This window comes from Triplophysa rosa, linkage group LG10 (genome assembly GCF_024868665.1).
Source record: "Triplophysa rosa linkage group LG10, Trosa_1v2, whole genome shotgun sequence".
Taxonomy (NCBI): domain Eukaryota; kingdom Metazoa; phylum Chordata; class Actinopteri; order Cypriniformes; family Nemacheilidae; genus Triplophysa; species Triplophysa rosa.
The window spans coordinates 24,139,262-24,156,417 of NC_079899.1; the positions used below are offsets into that span (position 1 = coordinate 24,139,262).

The 17,156-nt window shown below is 40.4% G+C and overlaps 1 protein-coding gene across 7 annotated transcripts in view; it reads right to left on the minus strand.

Moving 5' to 3' along the window:
* The window catches only part of LOC130560294 (neuronal PAS domain-containing protein 3), a 235,165-nt gene extending 220,901 nt beyond the window's left edge, over positions 1 to 14,264 (minus strand). For 5 of the 7 annotated variants that reach the window (XM_057343995.1, XM_057343994.1, XM_057343996.1 and 2 more), the window contains exon 1: positions 13,137 to 14,264. In XM_057343995.1, the coding sequence (XP_057199978.1) occupies positions 13,137 to 13,294 (158 nt within the window). In that variant the 5' untranslated portion in view covers positions 13,295 to 14,264. Of the gene's footprint in view, positions 1 to 11,272; positions 12,475 to 13,136 lie in introns of those variants that run through there. The other 2 variants (XM_057343998.1, XM_057343997.1) reach the window with 1 other exon arrangement.
* Between the last annotated feature and the right edge of the window lie 2,892 nt (positions 14,265 to 17,156).

Genomic DNA, 17,156 nt, shown 5'->3' on the forward strand with positions numbered 1-17,156 from the left:
CCACAGTAGACTGAAATCCTGAAGCACCCGCAAGGTCCTCCTGCCCAAGAAGGCCCGCCTGGCTCGTCTTAAGTTTGACAATGAACATCAAAATGATTCAGAAAAGGCTTTGGCGAAAGTGCTGGCACTGCTGTGAGACCAAAATGGACTCCTGTGTTTGGAGGGAGAGAAATGCTGACTATGAGCCCAAGAACATCATGTCTACAGAGAAGCACAGTGTTGGAAACATTCTGCTTTAGGGCTTTTTCTCTGCTACAGGTATACAGGATGACTTCACCGCATTGAGGGGCTGAGGGACGGGCCAGTGTACCGTAAAATCTTGGACGAGAACCTCCTCCCCTTAACTAGGTCACTGAAGATGGGTCATGGATGAGCCTTTAACATGACAAAGACGCAAAACATATTGCCAAGACAACCAAATAGTGGCTTAAGGAGAAGCACATTAAATGTCCTAGCCAGTCTCTAGACCCTAGTCCTATAGAACCTCTGTGAAGGAGGCTAAAACTCCAATTTGCTGAGCGACAGCCAAGAAACCTTAAAGATTGACAGAGGAGTGGACTAAATGTATCCGGACACATGTGCAAACCTGGTGACCAACTATCAGAAATGTCTGACCTCTGTGCTTGCCAACAAGGGTTTCTCCACAAAGTACAAAGTTATGTTTTGCTTGGGGATCAAATACTTATTTCACTGACTGAAATGCAAATCAATTTATAACCTTTATATAACATTTTTTTCCCCTGATTTTTTTTAATATTCTGTGTTTATCAGTTAAAATAAACCCACCATAAAAATTATAGACCCTTCATTTGTTTGTAAGTAGGCAAACTTACAAAATCAGCAGGGGATCAAATACTTATTTCCCTCACTGTATATACAGTATATATTACATCTTTGGCATTTTATTTTCTCTTATGCAAGTTAATTAAGTGAAATCACCATAGCAACTGACTACAGACTTAAAGTCCCTGTGAACCGGAAGTTGCGATTGTTTTTACTTCCGTATTTTGACGCATTTCCAAGTGAAATGGAATTTCGAATGAGAAGAATAGGGGTCGTGGCTTTCGTATTTCTCTGCGATTTGATGGGACGTATAAAAACAGCCGTTGCATTTTGAAATGGAACTGCCAGCAGACTGACAGTTGAAGGGGAGGAGTTAACAGATGCTCCGCCCAAGCCGTCTAACATTCGTCATTTAAGATGGATAGTCACTACAGGACGTTAGGGCATTTTCAGATTTTAACTGAAGATTATGAGGAATGATAAAAAGAGAATGACCCACATTGATAAACTATTTACAATAAACGCTGCAATATTTCATGGAAAAAATAGGCATCGTAATTTTTTGTTTCACTGGGACTTTAAGACGCCGTATGTCAAGCGCTGCCATATACTGGGAAGGGCATGACTGGTCTTTAAACACATAAATGAATGGGAGAAAAATAATTTCCTGGATAAAAAGCACCATAACATTTACATTTCGAAACAGATTTCAATGGTTTATGGTGTATGTGGAATACAAAAACATCCCGTTTCAATTTACTAATTGACAAAAAACTGTCAAGAGATATTCTGAAAACTCTAGAAAACTAATTGGGGAGGAATGCAACACTCAATATGGCTGCTCGAAAAAGGTGATTTTAGAGCAATTTAAGCTTTGTAAATCAACGTTTTAGTAGAGCTCATGTCAAGTTTAATTATTGATTAGAAATATGCTATTTAATCTTAATTTTGCCAGCGGTTTTAGAACATCTGCTTGTTGCTTTGCTATAATGTAAATAGCTGCGCGAAGGCGTTGCAAACATGTCCGCCGAGTGGCACAACTTCCATAAATGGACTTTGCTTTACATTAACATTCCCTATAGCACCCCTTGTGGCAATGCTGAGAACTGACACACAAGGGAGGTCAAAGCAATGTGTCAATAAAAATGAACTAGGGAGAGAGCATTTCACCATACTACATTAAAAAAATCTTGTTTTCACAATTAGTACGATCAAATGACGCCCCTAGTGTTATTAAACAGCCGAGCACTCGCAAATCTGTCTCCCCTACTATCCTTCGAGGATATCCTGAGTTACTTTCCTTCAATGAAGTGGGATGTAATTCCAACAGACAGCCTCTTTCCACACAGCAAATAGGCAACGGAAAGGCTATTACTGTATTTGTCAGAGAGCTCATTAATGAATTCACATCAGAGGGAAGGACAATGTATGCACGCGCGAGGGTTAAAGCGCACACAAAGAGAGTCGGAGGAATACAAAACGTTCTAAACGTCTGAAAACGCTCTCAACAGAACATTAGCGCGAGCAGAAGGCCATGGGGGAGAGCGGATCCATTTTAATGAGCATCACAACTTTATAAAAATATTCTCTGTTTCCATTCCTGACAATTTTGCCAATTTCATAGTAAACAGGCATAGAGCAATATCCTCTGACAGCAACGCCTTGATATGGTAAACAGCCTCGGCTTTGAAGTCAAGCGCCAGATTATACAATTCAGAAGTGAGATTTTAAAGATTATTCTTGTTGTAACTAACGACGCGGCTCATGGAAAAATAAATACGCTGACATTTGTGGCACGAAAAATTATTTACAAGCCATCAGGGAGAGAGAGGAGGCGAAACGTTTCCCCCCTCGCTTGGCAAAAGGACCGGGGCATGGCTGGGCTATGATATTGCTAAAATATTTATGATGAACACTGGGCACGTATGCCAGCGGAATCGCGGGACTTCCTGTGGAACGTGTCTGTGCGCATACTGCGTGCCAGCCTTCACAATAAACCCCCCCTTCACGCTCACCCAGAACCCCCCCCCCTGCGCACAACAGATGCTGCGTTCATCTGGGGTGCAACACAGTAACGGTCCAAATATTGACACACAGCTCCGTCCCCCACTGATTTCTTTTAACTCTTCTCCATGTGGCGGTGGCGCATCGCTCTGTGCTGAGCTGCGGAGGCAAAAGACTGCAGAAAACTTTTAGGAGAAGTTTCCTACGCAAATCTCAAACTACTTAAACGATTGAAGTTTAAAAAAAATGCAAACGAAAAAGAATGAAATTATTTGTAAAAAGAGCATTTGTGACATAATGTGACATATTTCTGAGTGAAGTGGCAACAAGCGTGAATTTATCCAGTGTGCATTTACTGTTTTGTGATACAAGTGCTTGGACTAATTTATGAAGAATAAAAAGCTTGTAAAAAGTGTAGAAAAGGCTCTCTCAAACAAATGGCAATAACACAACATAAATATTCGTAGCATCCTGTCTGACCGCACATCCTCTCCTCACAGACGCCGCGAATAGAAGTTCATTCATTTTTTGAGGCACGACAGCGATTCGGAGGTCCACGTGCTTTAAAGAACGCTCTTTGGGGATTTCACCGACGGGTTCGAGTGGGAACTGAAAGGGTAAATCATGACTGCTGGGCGAGAGACACACATCTGACAGAGAGAGAGAGAGTTCAGAGGAAGACGCTCAGCACACACAGTGCCAGAGGCCCCCTCCATCCTGGCCTGGAGCACAGTTTCCATCTCTCTCTCTTTTTCAGACCACAGGGCGAGCAAGTCCAACACTTACACCATCCGAACTGGCAATACAGCAGTGCTTGTCATCTTCACATTAAACTATTTGGGGCGTAAATGGTTCTGCAACTGAATGTGTGCATTAGATAAAACCAAATGTATATCTACCTACAAAAGTAAACAAGCTTTTGAATATTGCCAGATGACAGTATTTCCATTTTGGGGGTTTAGTTCATTCCAACCTTTCCGCAAACCCGACCACAAAACTAAAACCTCACTGACCCTTTTCTGTCTCTGAAGTGGTTCATATTTCTGCTCTCAGAGAGCGAGTCAAATCTATGTTTAAACTCTCATTAATACCATCAGAATATGTAAATAATGTAAATTCAATAATACACTACCCTGTAAAATGTCTCTTATGTCATTCTGTACGATAGTATTTTATAAATGCATATTTTTTATAATCTTTTTACACCGTCTTTATCTCTATTATAATTTGTCTTGTCATTATGTTGAATGTGTGTACTAGATGCTTCCAACACCATAGAAAATTCCTTGTGTGTGTAAGCACACTCGGCAATAAATCTCTTCTGATTCTGATTCTGAAAAATATTCATTTCAGCTGTCGGGAGCTCTTAAAACCATAAAATGGTTTACGCATAACAACCATGCTTCAAAACATCAGACACAAACTGGATGACAGAAAAGACCATTTACAATGTAAACATACAGACGTAAACTGACTTTGTGGCTCTTTAAACACTCACTGTGGATAACCGGCACGGGAGAAGATTCACCTTCATGTACCGGTCGCCAAAGGACTCGCAATAAACTAACATCAACAACCCCAAACTAAATTTCCACCTCAGACGAATAAACAGACTGAAGAATTGGATTGTTTTCTTTTGCCGTGTGACAGAGTTTATCTCTCGGTATTATAGCAGATAGAAGCGTTTAGTGCTGGATTCAAGACCAGAATATAAGCGACAGGCTTCCAGCCTTCCAGAAAATTCTGCATCTCAGCATTTTCAAATCACGTTATTGCTTACAAAGCAATACTGCGTTTTTCCCCCTTTTTCCCAAAAGTCTTTAGAGTGTATTTAAATGAGAGATTTAGTTAATGAGTTTGGGCAAAGTGTGGAACAGTCTTTTAAGAATTATCATTCTCATTAATTTTCAGAATTACCCACTGTGTTGTGATAGCTGTCATGGACTTTAGAGTTCAATTAACTAAATACTGAAACCCTATATATAATATACGTGCACGTGCGTCTGCGGACGCGTGCGAGTCGCGTGCGTGCGTGACCTCACCTCAGCATGCATACGTATGGCGTGCATTTCATTCTACTGTGCAAAACGTTTAACGTTGAACTATTCGAAGAAAGCATCTGTGATGCGACAACAACATCTTTCGTAAGAACGAAGCAGAACACAATTCCATGTAGCAAAAATGTCCCCGAATCTTTAAAATATGAAATTCAAGTGCAAAAAACATACTGGTGCTATAAATCAGTTTCAATCATTTGGCGACTTTAGCGCTGACGTCATCTCTACGAGCAAACATTCCTTTTGGACCTGAGGAGTGTCCACATCGCACCCATAAGCGTTTCATTATGCCTGTATCTGTCCGCCGTTCTGGTGAAGCAGGAACAATTAACCCGGCCTTCAGCGTGATTGATATAGGCTTAGCTTTCAATTTGTTCCACTACACAGATCATGAAATTCGCAATGTGCCCATCCTTATTGACCTAGACTTTCAAACACACGGGGCTACAATGAGATGAAAAGAATTGGAAAGAAGGGAGCCGTGCAGCCATGAAATAACACGGGAGGGGGGAAAAAACTTGATGTGACCTCACGAAACCTCGACTAGTTCAAGAACACTTTCTGCAAAGTTGTTTTCCGTTCGGGTAAAAAGTGTCCTGTATGTTTGGTGTTTGAGTAATGTTTGAAAGACACACAAGTACTCTCCAGGTGTGGGAATACACGGTTAGGTCGTAAACATGGTTCGCTTGGGCTAACTAAAATTTCTATTGCTGTTGCTGAAATCAAGCTTTCAAATCTGATGCCCTGAGCTTAGTTTGTTTCTGAAGAGGAAATACAGTACTCTTAAAAAATAAGGGTACTTAAAATGTTCTTTACAGCAACGCCATAGAAGAACCATTTTTGGTTTTTCTTACCTTTTTATAATCTGAGGAACGTTTTTACCTTTTATGAAACAGAAAGGTTCTTTATATGTTAAAGGTTCTCTATGGAACCATTTTAGACAAAAAAGGTTCTTGTATTTCATCGTGAAGGACCTTTATTTTTAAGAGTGTCAAAGTGATGTCAGGTTTGGCAAATTTGTACAATATTCGCTTTCAACACCCCCTCAGGTTACATTTGACCCTAAAAATAGGAGGTGCATGGTATAAATCGGACAAAACACTAAACTTTCATGGTATTTATTCTATAAAATGTGACCCAGCCAGTGAAAACCCAGCTAAAGTCATTTTTGGTGATTTACTTATACAATCATCCTACATAATGTAAAGAGCATTTAGTGAAAATATAACCTTAACATCTTCAAAATAAACTGACTAAGGTCATGTCAAAAATGGAAATCATAAGTGAAAAAAATGGTTAGAATCAAACTTTGATGCTTATTATCTCTAGATTTTGAGACTAGAGAGAAGTCTATGCAACATTTTTAAAACTTTGCACCATTTTTAATCCATCACTTTGGACATTACTTTTGGCCACAGACAAAAAGCGCGTGTTTACTGTAGCTGATGGCCATTCTGCGCATCAATAAGCAATTTGACCTTTTCCCACAGTTTGCGAGCGAAACTACGTTAGTCTTCATCTGCCAGGACTCTGAGCTAATTTTAGCCTTTTCCCTTTCGAAAGAAATACCGCGACTCACTTACAGGCCACACGTAGCACTCTGTCCCAGGCAGATATATTATCAATTCAAAACTTGGGCTTTGGTACGTGTACGCACGGGAAGAGGCAGGAGGCAGAGAAGTGCCTGACACAGCGTCCCGTGGTGCTGCTTTAGATGAGTGTAGCCGGTGATAAGCCTGGGAAAAGCACGACACAAAAGCGCTCAGTAAATCCCCGCGCAGAGGGCTTCTTTAGGTGACGACATGCGTAAGGAATGCTATAGAGAAAATACCTCAGCGCGTTGTAGCTCTTTTGTGAGGCGTGGTGATGGGGGCTTACCTCCGTTTACGGCCAAATCAACGCTATGACGTTTGGTTATTAAAGTGACAGGTGGGTTATCGAGCATACGCGGCGCTACATTTATTTATCGGGGATCTGCAGCGGGTATCACAGAGAGGCGCGAGGACGGTTTGTGCGGAGTTAATCGTGCGGAATCTTCAAGCTCCCGTTCTGCAAAACTGAGATAATCGATTGGAATTTCATACACAAAACTTAATAACTTAATGAAGCTTGATAAAGGGGAAAATATCAGAAAAAGATTACAATTTATTATTTTTACTTTACGAACATGAAACAACTTTCAAACACATTTAACTTCCATACTTTGACATGTCTGAGTGAAACTGAATATTCAGAAGGAAATAGCCTAATGTACAGTAGACTTAAAGGGATAGTTCGCCCAAAAATTAAAATTCTGTCATCATTTACTCACCCTCTTGTTAAAGCCTGTATGACATTCTTTCTTCTGCTGAACACAAAAGAAGATATTTTGAAGAATGTTGGTAATCAAACAATGGCAGTATCCATTCACTTCTATTGTATGGCCATAAAACCAATGCAAGTCAATGGGAACAGCCATTGTTTGGTTACCAACATTCTTCAAAATATTTCCCCTTGTGTTCTTCTGCAAAAGAAAAAAACACATACAGGTTTGAAATGACAAGAGGGTGAGTGACATTTTTGAGTGAACTTTAATTTCATCTAACTGGATTGTGACGAATAATATTGCTTAATATTATTTTTGTCCACTTGTGGTCTAAAAAATGATTTCAGAGAAAAAAAAACAGACATTAAACAAAAAGTGTACTAGAAATTATTACAAATAAAAGGTATAAAAAAAATTCTCTTCAGCTGACGTCATCAATCCTTCCTACTTCTTAATTCCTCCCTTCTGGCCATCAATATATAAACCACTTTTACCATGCAAAAACTAAAATCCTGCCCCACATTTTCTCCTTGTAGAAGATCCAGATTCATTCTAAAATACGTCACATTGTGGAAGTCAATTGGGTTTCACTAAGAAGTGACAGACATCAAGAGATAAAGAAAAAGTTTCATAAGTACCAAAAATGGTGAGCTCGAGCTGCTATATTTTTAAAGCACACGAATAAAATGCAAATTTGCCAAATACAAATTCACATATTCATATCCATAAGTCCTTCACCAGTAATCTAAATTTAACAGTTTGCATAGAACGTGTACACAAGATGTGCTGTAGAGTTTGTTATGGCGTCAGAAGTGCTGCTAAAACACTGGGGGTGGGGGGGGTTAAAGGGCAAATCTTGCTGCTAGCATTAGATGATCGTACCACAGCCAAACCAAAGCAGCAGATGGGAGTCAAGCAGGCAGAACATCTGTCTTCAGAGCCAAATACTAAACGAAGGTCTTAAAACCGCTGCGGACATCAAACCACATCTCATCTCATCTCATCGCAGCCGCAAACCATAACAAAATCTGTGACGTTCAGAAGCAACACTTAAACGCCCAAAGCACGTTTCTTTCTGCCTTAAAAACAAACGTACTGTACTTCCTGTAATCCGTGTGTTGCGTGAGATTCCGTCATCCTCTAAAACCACGAGTAAACTACGCAAGGTAAAACAAACATGCTTAATTCATTCATCTGCAAAGAGGAACATGGTTTGAGATGAACATAACTTTTGATTTTAAGGGCATCTCTTTTCTGTGTCAGGTCACTGCTTGATGTTAGATGTACAGTTTGTGTCCTAAAGCTCTCACAGAACTTTAATTTATATCATTTGTCACTTCATGACCTACAAAAGATTGACTGATGCTTCCATGCTCCCACACAACGGAGAGATGTGTATACGTCGCAAAAGCTGCAAAAAAAGGCTTCCACACCGTGAGGCGTGCAGTAATGCGGCCAGGCTGCACGATTACCTTTGCGGGATGCATCTTCATGTCTCTCTCTGCTCTGACCTTCAGAATAACAGAGACGAGTGGCGGATGGCGAGAGCCGCAGTAATCACTGCACAACATGCCGAGCCGCAGATGGGGGCTGGAAATCCCTCTTAATTGTGATAAATACACATCAGAATTGCTTGTTTGCCTCCGAAGCACGCCGCGTTCGACGCTGGCGAATCAACGGGTGGATTTTCTGCATCCTTTGTGTGATGGTATAGCACAGCTTGGGCCGTCTGCCTTTCCAGCATTCTGAGAATATCGACGTTTTGTCTGTAGCGTAAACACGAGCGCACCCTCCGCACGTCACATTCTGAAATAAAAATCGCACATGCTGCACGCGGACACTCTTGAGCTTTTTGGTTTAGCGAGACGTAATCTGGAACAACGTTGAAACTATTATTCGTAATAATCGCACATCAAAGGATTATTGTAATGAATAGCTTCACGCCGGAATGTGATTTCAATAACAGCCAGAGCAATACCGCAACGGGAAAAATGAAACGAATGGGTGGTTTTTGGAGAAAGACCTCTTGACATGCTATACACCATTTATAACTATTTTAGGTTTTTTTTTTAATTATTATACTGGACATGCAGATTATGTGACTTTAATATCAATTGATTAAAATATGAATACATCAAATGGCAGAATTTCAAAAAGATGATTAAAAACAAAAAAGAATAGTGAGCAGTTCCCAAATGTATTCACCATATTTTTAACCTAAAATCTTCAAAAATAATGGAGGCCGTATGCATCCATTACTATCTGTACCCATATACAGAACATCTTACAGGACCTGTTGATATACCAATTAAAGATTTAAGACAACATGAGAACCGCATGATTAGAAAGACAATACTTGCATCTAACAAAAACAAAAAAAGTATCTCACATTTCTCCAGCTCCAATGTACAGAGCCAGAGGAAATGGAACAATTTAGCACCTTTGTTTGCACTCAGCGAGGGGGGAACACATTGCTTTCTACAACACAAAGCCAACTTTGTGTTTAACGTTGTGTATAAATTCATGCCAACCAATCTCTCTCTCCCTCTTCAATTCTCGTCCAACTCCTTTGGAGTTGCTCAGCCCAAGTGCACAATCCTCCGATCCCAACACTTACTACAACAGCACTGCATTAAAAAATAAACTCCTGAGCTTTTCCCCAAGAATTTCAGCTACCGTATTATTCGGTTCGACTCTCAAGTGGAGCCAAATACTGAACCACGGTGCAATTTAGCCCTTCAGAATGCTGGTCGGAAACAGGTGATAAAGGCAGGCAGGCACTCATGCACCGGCTATGAAGTTTCCTCCATCAAAATTAATTCCATCTTCAAGATTCCTATCTCGGCGATATGCTCGGAATGGCACACAAATACGCACCCGCCAGAAAGATTACTGCAGACAGACTTAGCATAAACATCTGCTGTTATGACTGGCAGTGGGCTGAATATAATTCTAACGTTGTGGCCTATTTAGAGGTGTGCGCATTAGTGAAATCTGCACGGTTTGAGCGATTTATAAAACAATAATGCTCGATGAGAGATTTTGTCAAGCCTGCTAATGACAAGCATTCACAGTCCGGTCAGGCACACGATTTCCTAGAGTCGCACGCTTACAGTATATGAAGCAGGCCGTGTTTACATTGTAAAATGTCACGGGCTCTACGTCTGATATTTTGTACACACACTGCAGGTGAATTATTGCGTGCGGTTTAACATTAGTTCAACAAGCTGTACGCTTTACACGGTACGGTGTAAATCAGTGCTGCCTAATTTAATGCTTCTGAAAGCTTGTCAGAAGAAAATCTGAGCTTAGTTAGCTTATTTTTACTGAACCTCTCACACATAAAACGAAACAAAGACATTCTAAAACACCCTGTCTGAGATTTAACAGCCACTCAAAGCATAAGAACCTGATGCACGTGCAAAGAAAATGCCGAGCGCAGTAAACAAAATAACACGCGTCTGACTAGTGCATTTAAGATATTACACCAATTTCTAGGAACTAAACACGACTTCAAAACAGCTGATGAATTAAGTGCACAATCTGTCAACTAAGCGTATAATGCACGCGCAATAAACTATACAATAAACATACGTGCACCTGTAAACACCCTCGTGCTACAGTTTCTGGTGAATAGATCAACTGATCACGTCGGTAATTTCACAACTGCAGATGGATTAAGTGCACAGAATTATCTCAAGCGTGTGGTCGTATAAACACATTTAAACTTCATCAAAACGCTGTCTATTGCACAACAGTAAACAGCGTGTTTTACTCCAGCTGGCCTAAAGCCGCGAAATCAAACGCGCAGCGGATACAAACAGACACAATGTTGCAACAGTATCGCGTTCAAAAATTCACAAATTTCCCGCGAAACCCGTCAACAGAAGCTGCACAACGCGGATCGCCTTCAGTCTACGGTCATGTCCTCTGCAAACACACACACACACGCACACACAAACAACAAAAACACACTCACGCCTTCTCTCGGCGTCTATACCTGTTACCCAACCCCTCGAACCCACTCCTGCGCAAAGGGCAAAGTTTGCACATCACGGTCCAAAAATGCACAGCGGTTTACGCCGCGTTGTTTCCACAGATACAGAACAAACCAAGCGTTTACCGTTCTCGTCTTGAAGGGTCTTGCTGAATGCTAGGCTTGGTGGGCGCCATCTTCCTGCAATTATTTGATTTCTTACTTTTCTCCCTCAGATATCAAGCGACGTGCAGCTGACGGCGCAACCGGGAGGATTTAAAGAACGCCATCGGTTTCACCGGCTCGCCCGTGCCCGTGTCTCCGTGCTTTCACACGCCTGCAGACGGGAGCGAAGACGCGCCGAGACTGAGCTCCAAAGGCATGCCAAGAAAAGTGAGTGGAGACCCGGGGAGGATTGTGCGATCCGGCGGCTGTCCACACGCACGCGGGGTTTTCTCGGGGTGAATCGGGACACAAATCAGTGTGCCAGAGGGGCATTTACGTCGAGATGTGCCCCTCGAACACAGCCCCCTTTTCTCGCAATGTTTGTCCGCATTTTCCAGCTTTTTTTTCTGCCTCGCTCTCCCTCTCTCTCCGGCGCAACAACGCCACTCAGTTGTAGTTGGAAATAGTTTATTGGGGATACACAGGTTGTTTCAAACGCGTAAAAGGAAAGATTTGCACTTTTATTGACTGAAAGTGCATCACTCGTCTTTATGTGTGGTCGTTTGTTTATCGATGTGGCGTCAACAGTTTAACGTAATGATTTATTGTAGCCTATACGTGCAATTCGAACCGTATGATTGACAGGTGTCAAAATAAACGCAGACGTCCAATTACGTAAACTGAACTTTTAACGCAATTTGAGATAGACTGACAATATGTATGGGTTTTATAGCCCACTTGAGGAATGGCTTAACTTGTTTTGGCTTTATGTCAAAATTAATGGCTTAATTCTGTCAAAGCATCAAGACCGAATGAAATAAACTACATCCGATTAGCCGTTTCAGTGAAATAAAGGAGAAATCTTATAATGCGTAAACATGCATTTATCCGTTTCCAATGTGTGAGAGATTGCAATGCTCTTATACACATTATAGTAAATATGCTACTTTTTGTATTTATCTTCCCATATCTGTTTTAAGTGGTACTTATCTAAATCTGTCTTGACATAAATAAAGGCCTGTTTCCAACCATGCATTAGAACCTGTGACCTGTCAAGGTCATAATCTGACAAACCGCCATTTGTTGTCCTGTTTAATCCTTTGTAATGTAAATAGTCTGTGTAATGTAATGTGATGGTATGTAAAACATAACCATGTGTGCAAATGACCAGTTTAATCTGCTGATATTACTAAACAGTCATAGTAGGTTTTAAAAAATACAGTATATGTAAAAATATGCATTTATTGTATATGAAATAAATCAATAAAGAATTTAAAATTACACTTAGTCTGTTCATCAGTTTTTCCAACTTAATCCTAAACACACGGTGTGTGGTGTTTTCACCGTATAGGTTATTGTTAAAAGTTTTGAAACTATAACTTAATATTGGAAATATTTCAAGATAAGACTATCTTTTCTAATCTATTTAAAACTATTGAGCCATGCTGCATTGAGCTTACATGCAGTTATTACTCTTTCTGAATGAAGCCTGAGTGCCACAGGGATTTTGGATACACCTTAAAATTCATGAAAAGAACACGATACAGAAATGCAAAGCAAAAACGCATTAGTTATGTTGATCATGCTATTATTTCTCTTTACATCAGCGCGTGGGTTGGATGTGTTCTGGAATTTGATAAATAAATCGAACTTTACAGCTTCAGCGGATCTCGGTGAAAACTGATGTTCCAGGAATTCAAGTTGGTACCCGCAACCTCCAGAGAAGTCCAGTTTTGCAAACTTGACAACGCGTGGTGCAGCTCAACGGGAGCAACAATTATGAAATGAACGTTATGAATGTCACATTTACGCGAAAAACAGCTACAATGTGTTTCAGTCAACATACCTTTGTTGGTAAGAGGTCAAGCCTTGGACGCTTTGCGGGTTTCCGTTGGTAGCTACCGGGACTCTGGACGCAGCCGGCATCCCTCCACCGGCTCCCCCACCTGCAGACGCCGCCGCTGCCGTCACCTGAACACTGAAATCCGGGAAGATCCTGATCATACCCGAGCGCGCACCGCGATGCTACACCAACAGAGTGTGTGTGGATGTCTGCGAGCACAACCTTCCCTCCGGTCCGACAAATCACAGCAGCACAATCCCATGAGTGATAGAAACAAGCTCATGAGCCATTCTACCTCTTGTTTTCTGGTTACTAAGGAGAGAACTGATAGTTTGTGACGATGGCACGGATGATAACGCCCGCAACCTCGTTGCGCGTCCTGTACGCGTAAAAGTTTCTGCGGCACCAATGATTTTTCCGGATGGCTCGGACCATATAGGTTACACAGATGAACTCTCTCAAAAACCGTATTACTTAACGATATCCTCCGATATGTGAAAGTTCTGACTGTATTTACCACTGTAGGCGATTTCCCTTCGTCAATTATAACCACTCCAAAAGTCGAGAATAGGCTACAGCGACAGTTTCGTAAACGTACCAAAAAGGTAAGAAGCTAACTTCTCCTACAATCTTAAATAAAATTCCAGTTATTATTTCATTTTTAATGCACCGTCTTTAGGTTGACATGTGCAGTTATAAACTTTACATAGCTATAATAGAAATTCAAGATTTTAATTAGTGTAAAGGAATTTGTGCATAAATACGTCAGCAAAGAACTTTCTATCTGTCCAGTGTGTCCGGAAAAAAGCGACTATTGATTTAGATGAGAAAGACCTCTCGATTCCGAGTGTGGTTTAGGAAACAGATCTAAGTACGCGTGGAAAGTCCAGTGCATGATGTGATCTGCTCGCCTCCTACTGTTGTGATGCTGATGTGTTACTGAGGAAATGATCAACTCTAAGCTTCTTCTCCTATTGGTGCTGATGCTGCAGAGGTCAGAAGCTGTGAGTGATGCTGCCAGGATCAATGTCTAAAGGTGCACAGCTGACGCCTCAGTTGATGGGATGTTTGCTGTGTGCATTCTCCTGGTGTGTTGTGTTGCCCTGCTGTGTGTGGCAATGCCATCCCTATAGCGCGTGAGAGAAGATGAACTCTGCCGTTCTTGCGGCTGATTAACGGCGCGCGCCACCGCCGCGCAGCCAATCGGACGCTCGCACGAGAGCGCGCTCCGGCTACCGCAGCTCTTAACCCTTTATAAACCGAATGATGGACACACTTAACAGGTTCTCATTTGAGAGGGCAACATACAGTCGTATAAACGCAGGTTTTATCTTTCAGAAACAGAAAAAGATTTAAGGAACTATACGTACTTGCTTGAAAAAGAAATCAGATTGAAGAACTTTTATTGGCAATGACACAAAAATCCTTATATTGTCTAATCATTGTGACCCCAAAAAATAATTTGGGTACCTAAATGACACTTTCAAAATGTTTGAATGTCATTTGCATGCAATAATATCAAAGCAAGTGACATCTGCAAATAAAACTAAACCCTTCCTAAGAGCAATAACTAGAAAATGTTTTATCTTCATTTAATTTAGAATCTAATACGATTTAGTCACCGTATGGAGTGTGCATTAATACATATACACATAGCTTGAATGCAAAAACAAACACAGTGCTTGTCTTATTCTGCAAAAAATATTTTTTTTCTGTTTTGTTTTATTCTGCTTATACATTTAGTCATGTGCCAGACACTTTTATCCAAAGCAAGTATAAAAGAGGAAGAATTTAACATTCTGCCTTCAACAAAAGTTACGAAACTGTAACTTAATGCTGAAGTGTACACATGATATTGGTGTTTTCATAAACAACATATAATTAAGAAGGATGTGCACCTAAACCTTGTCGAACTGAGAGAACTGCAGAACTACAGTTTTATTGACAAATAAATGAAGAAATATGTGTACATAAAAGCAATATCACTGCTCCAGACGAGCAAACAAAATGATGTTGACTGAGTTTTCAGGGTGTCGTGCTTAATTTCATGTTTGTGAGAGGAAAACGAGGCACAGACGCAAGATGAAGAAATGAAATAAAGACTCCTGAGCAGTGCAGAATGTTTCCTGCTGATTGAATTGTGTGACGGCGGCGCTCGTTGTTTGCGAGTTTCTCTTCATCGACTCTTCTGTTCTTGAACTGTCATTGTTGTGAAAGTGATTGAGTGTTAACCAATAAAATATTCCAAAATGCAAATATTGAGCTGCATCCACATCAACACTCATGAATCTTCTACTGTATAGCTCACTCGTCCTTTTGATAAACCAAAGACGGCTATCTGTTCACGGCGTATGAGTGCAGCTTTTTGGCATTTTATCAAAGATTTGCACCCTTTGAATGATCTCACTGTCGACATAGACCAACCTCTAAAATCAGCAAGAAGTCCTTGAAAATAAAACATCAGATATCTTCCAGAAACCAGCAGATTTGTAATTGTCAGTGTGGGCATATTAAGATGCCTTGGGTACGTCGGTATGTTTTTGCATTTGTGGCAAGTGAAACAAAACAAAAGACATAAAAAAACAAAACATCAGAAGTTGCTGATTTACAACTCGGGAGAGTTAAATGAAGATATTTGCACAGATATTTTTGTGAAGAAAAAAGACACAAACCAGACCATTTTTGACATGCAGTTAGAGCTATACATGCAGAATTCAATGAAAATGTTTGAGGTCCTATTCAATTCTTTGACTTTTGGTTTGCAGCGTTAGTACAGTCTGTTTCCCAAGAGAAGAACGTGAGAAGCAGGAATCTTTAGAAGCTCTCATGTGAGAAACTATTGAGCTACAGTATCTCAGAGATCTCATTTGTCTTTCCTACGCTAATGAACACGAACACGCGGCATGCCAAAACCTGTGCAGTTTTAAAGAGAGAACATTTAATTCGCTTTCTCCTTGAAAATGAAAAATACTCCCTTAGATTATCAGCCGACATGATTAAATAGCAATAAAGACGCACTCAGTGTTTCACATGGGACAGTAAATGGAAAAGCTCTCTAATAAAACAGCCTTAACAAACAAGACAGCAGAGAGCTCGGCTCTTCACGGCCGTTTCTCTCTGATGGAATCAAATAGATTGCACTGGAAGTTTAAACCGACACTGCAGCTCCTAATACAATTAGATTAACGCTTTCTCCTGTTTACTTCCCTGGGTATTTGCAGTGGTCTGTATTGCATTTATTTGTCTACAGTGCTTTGCTAAACTACATAAGACAGATCCGGGGCAGCTGCAACCTCCCACATCACAGAGCTACGCGGGTGGTGCGCGCTCTCATGAGAACGGCTTTGGCAATCGATATCGCGCGCGTCTGCCAGGAGCACAGAGTGTTGTTAAAAGACAATGTGGATTATAAGCAAACTGCGCTACAGTTACAAAGAAACGTAAAGTTTTAGATTCACGAGAAAAAACCTGAGGTTGCTCCTCTGAGTTTTCATTCATTTCATCTCTAAAATGAACGTGGGTTGCAAAGTTTGTCATTTTGGTCTTGTTAGAATTTAATGAGAAAGAAAATGTAATGAGAAAAAATGGCAAAAAAATCAAAATCACAGTACAATTTAAGACTACAGGTGGCACAATATCGCTATTGACAATGTATACTGTATATATAAATCATAGCTAATATCGTCTAAATCTACAAATACCGTAATATTGTTTTGTCTTATAGGCACGAATTTTAAGTGTAGTTTGTTGTCGAAAAACATAATTAAAGATGAATGACTTAGGGACTTATTTCTTTAAAAGAAGCATTAAATATCATGATAATATCGTCGCCAGTTTGTTTCACCCACACTTCTTGTTCTTGTACAATTCTGCTCATTATTGTGGTGATATTTTTTTTCAAGTAGCATCAATGTTTTACTGCATATTTAGCTCAAGTAAATGCTGAGCTTATAGCATTAATTACGATATATCGGTATATTGCAAATAAACAAAAACTGTAACAATTTTCACATATTTTTAAAA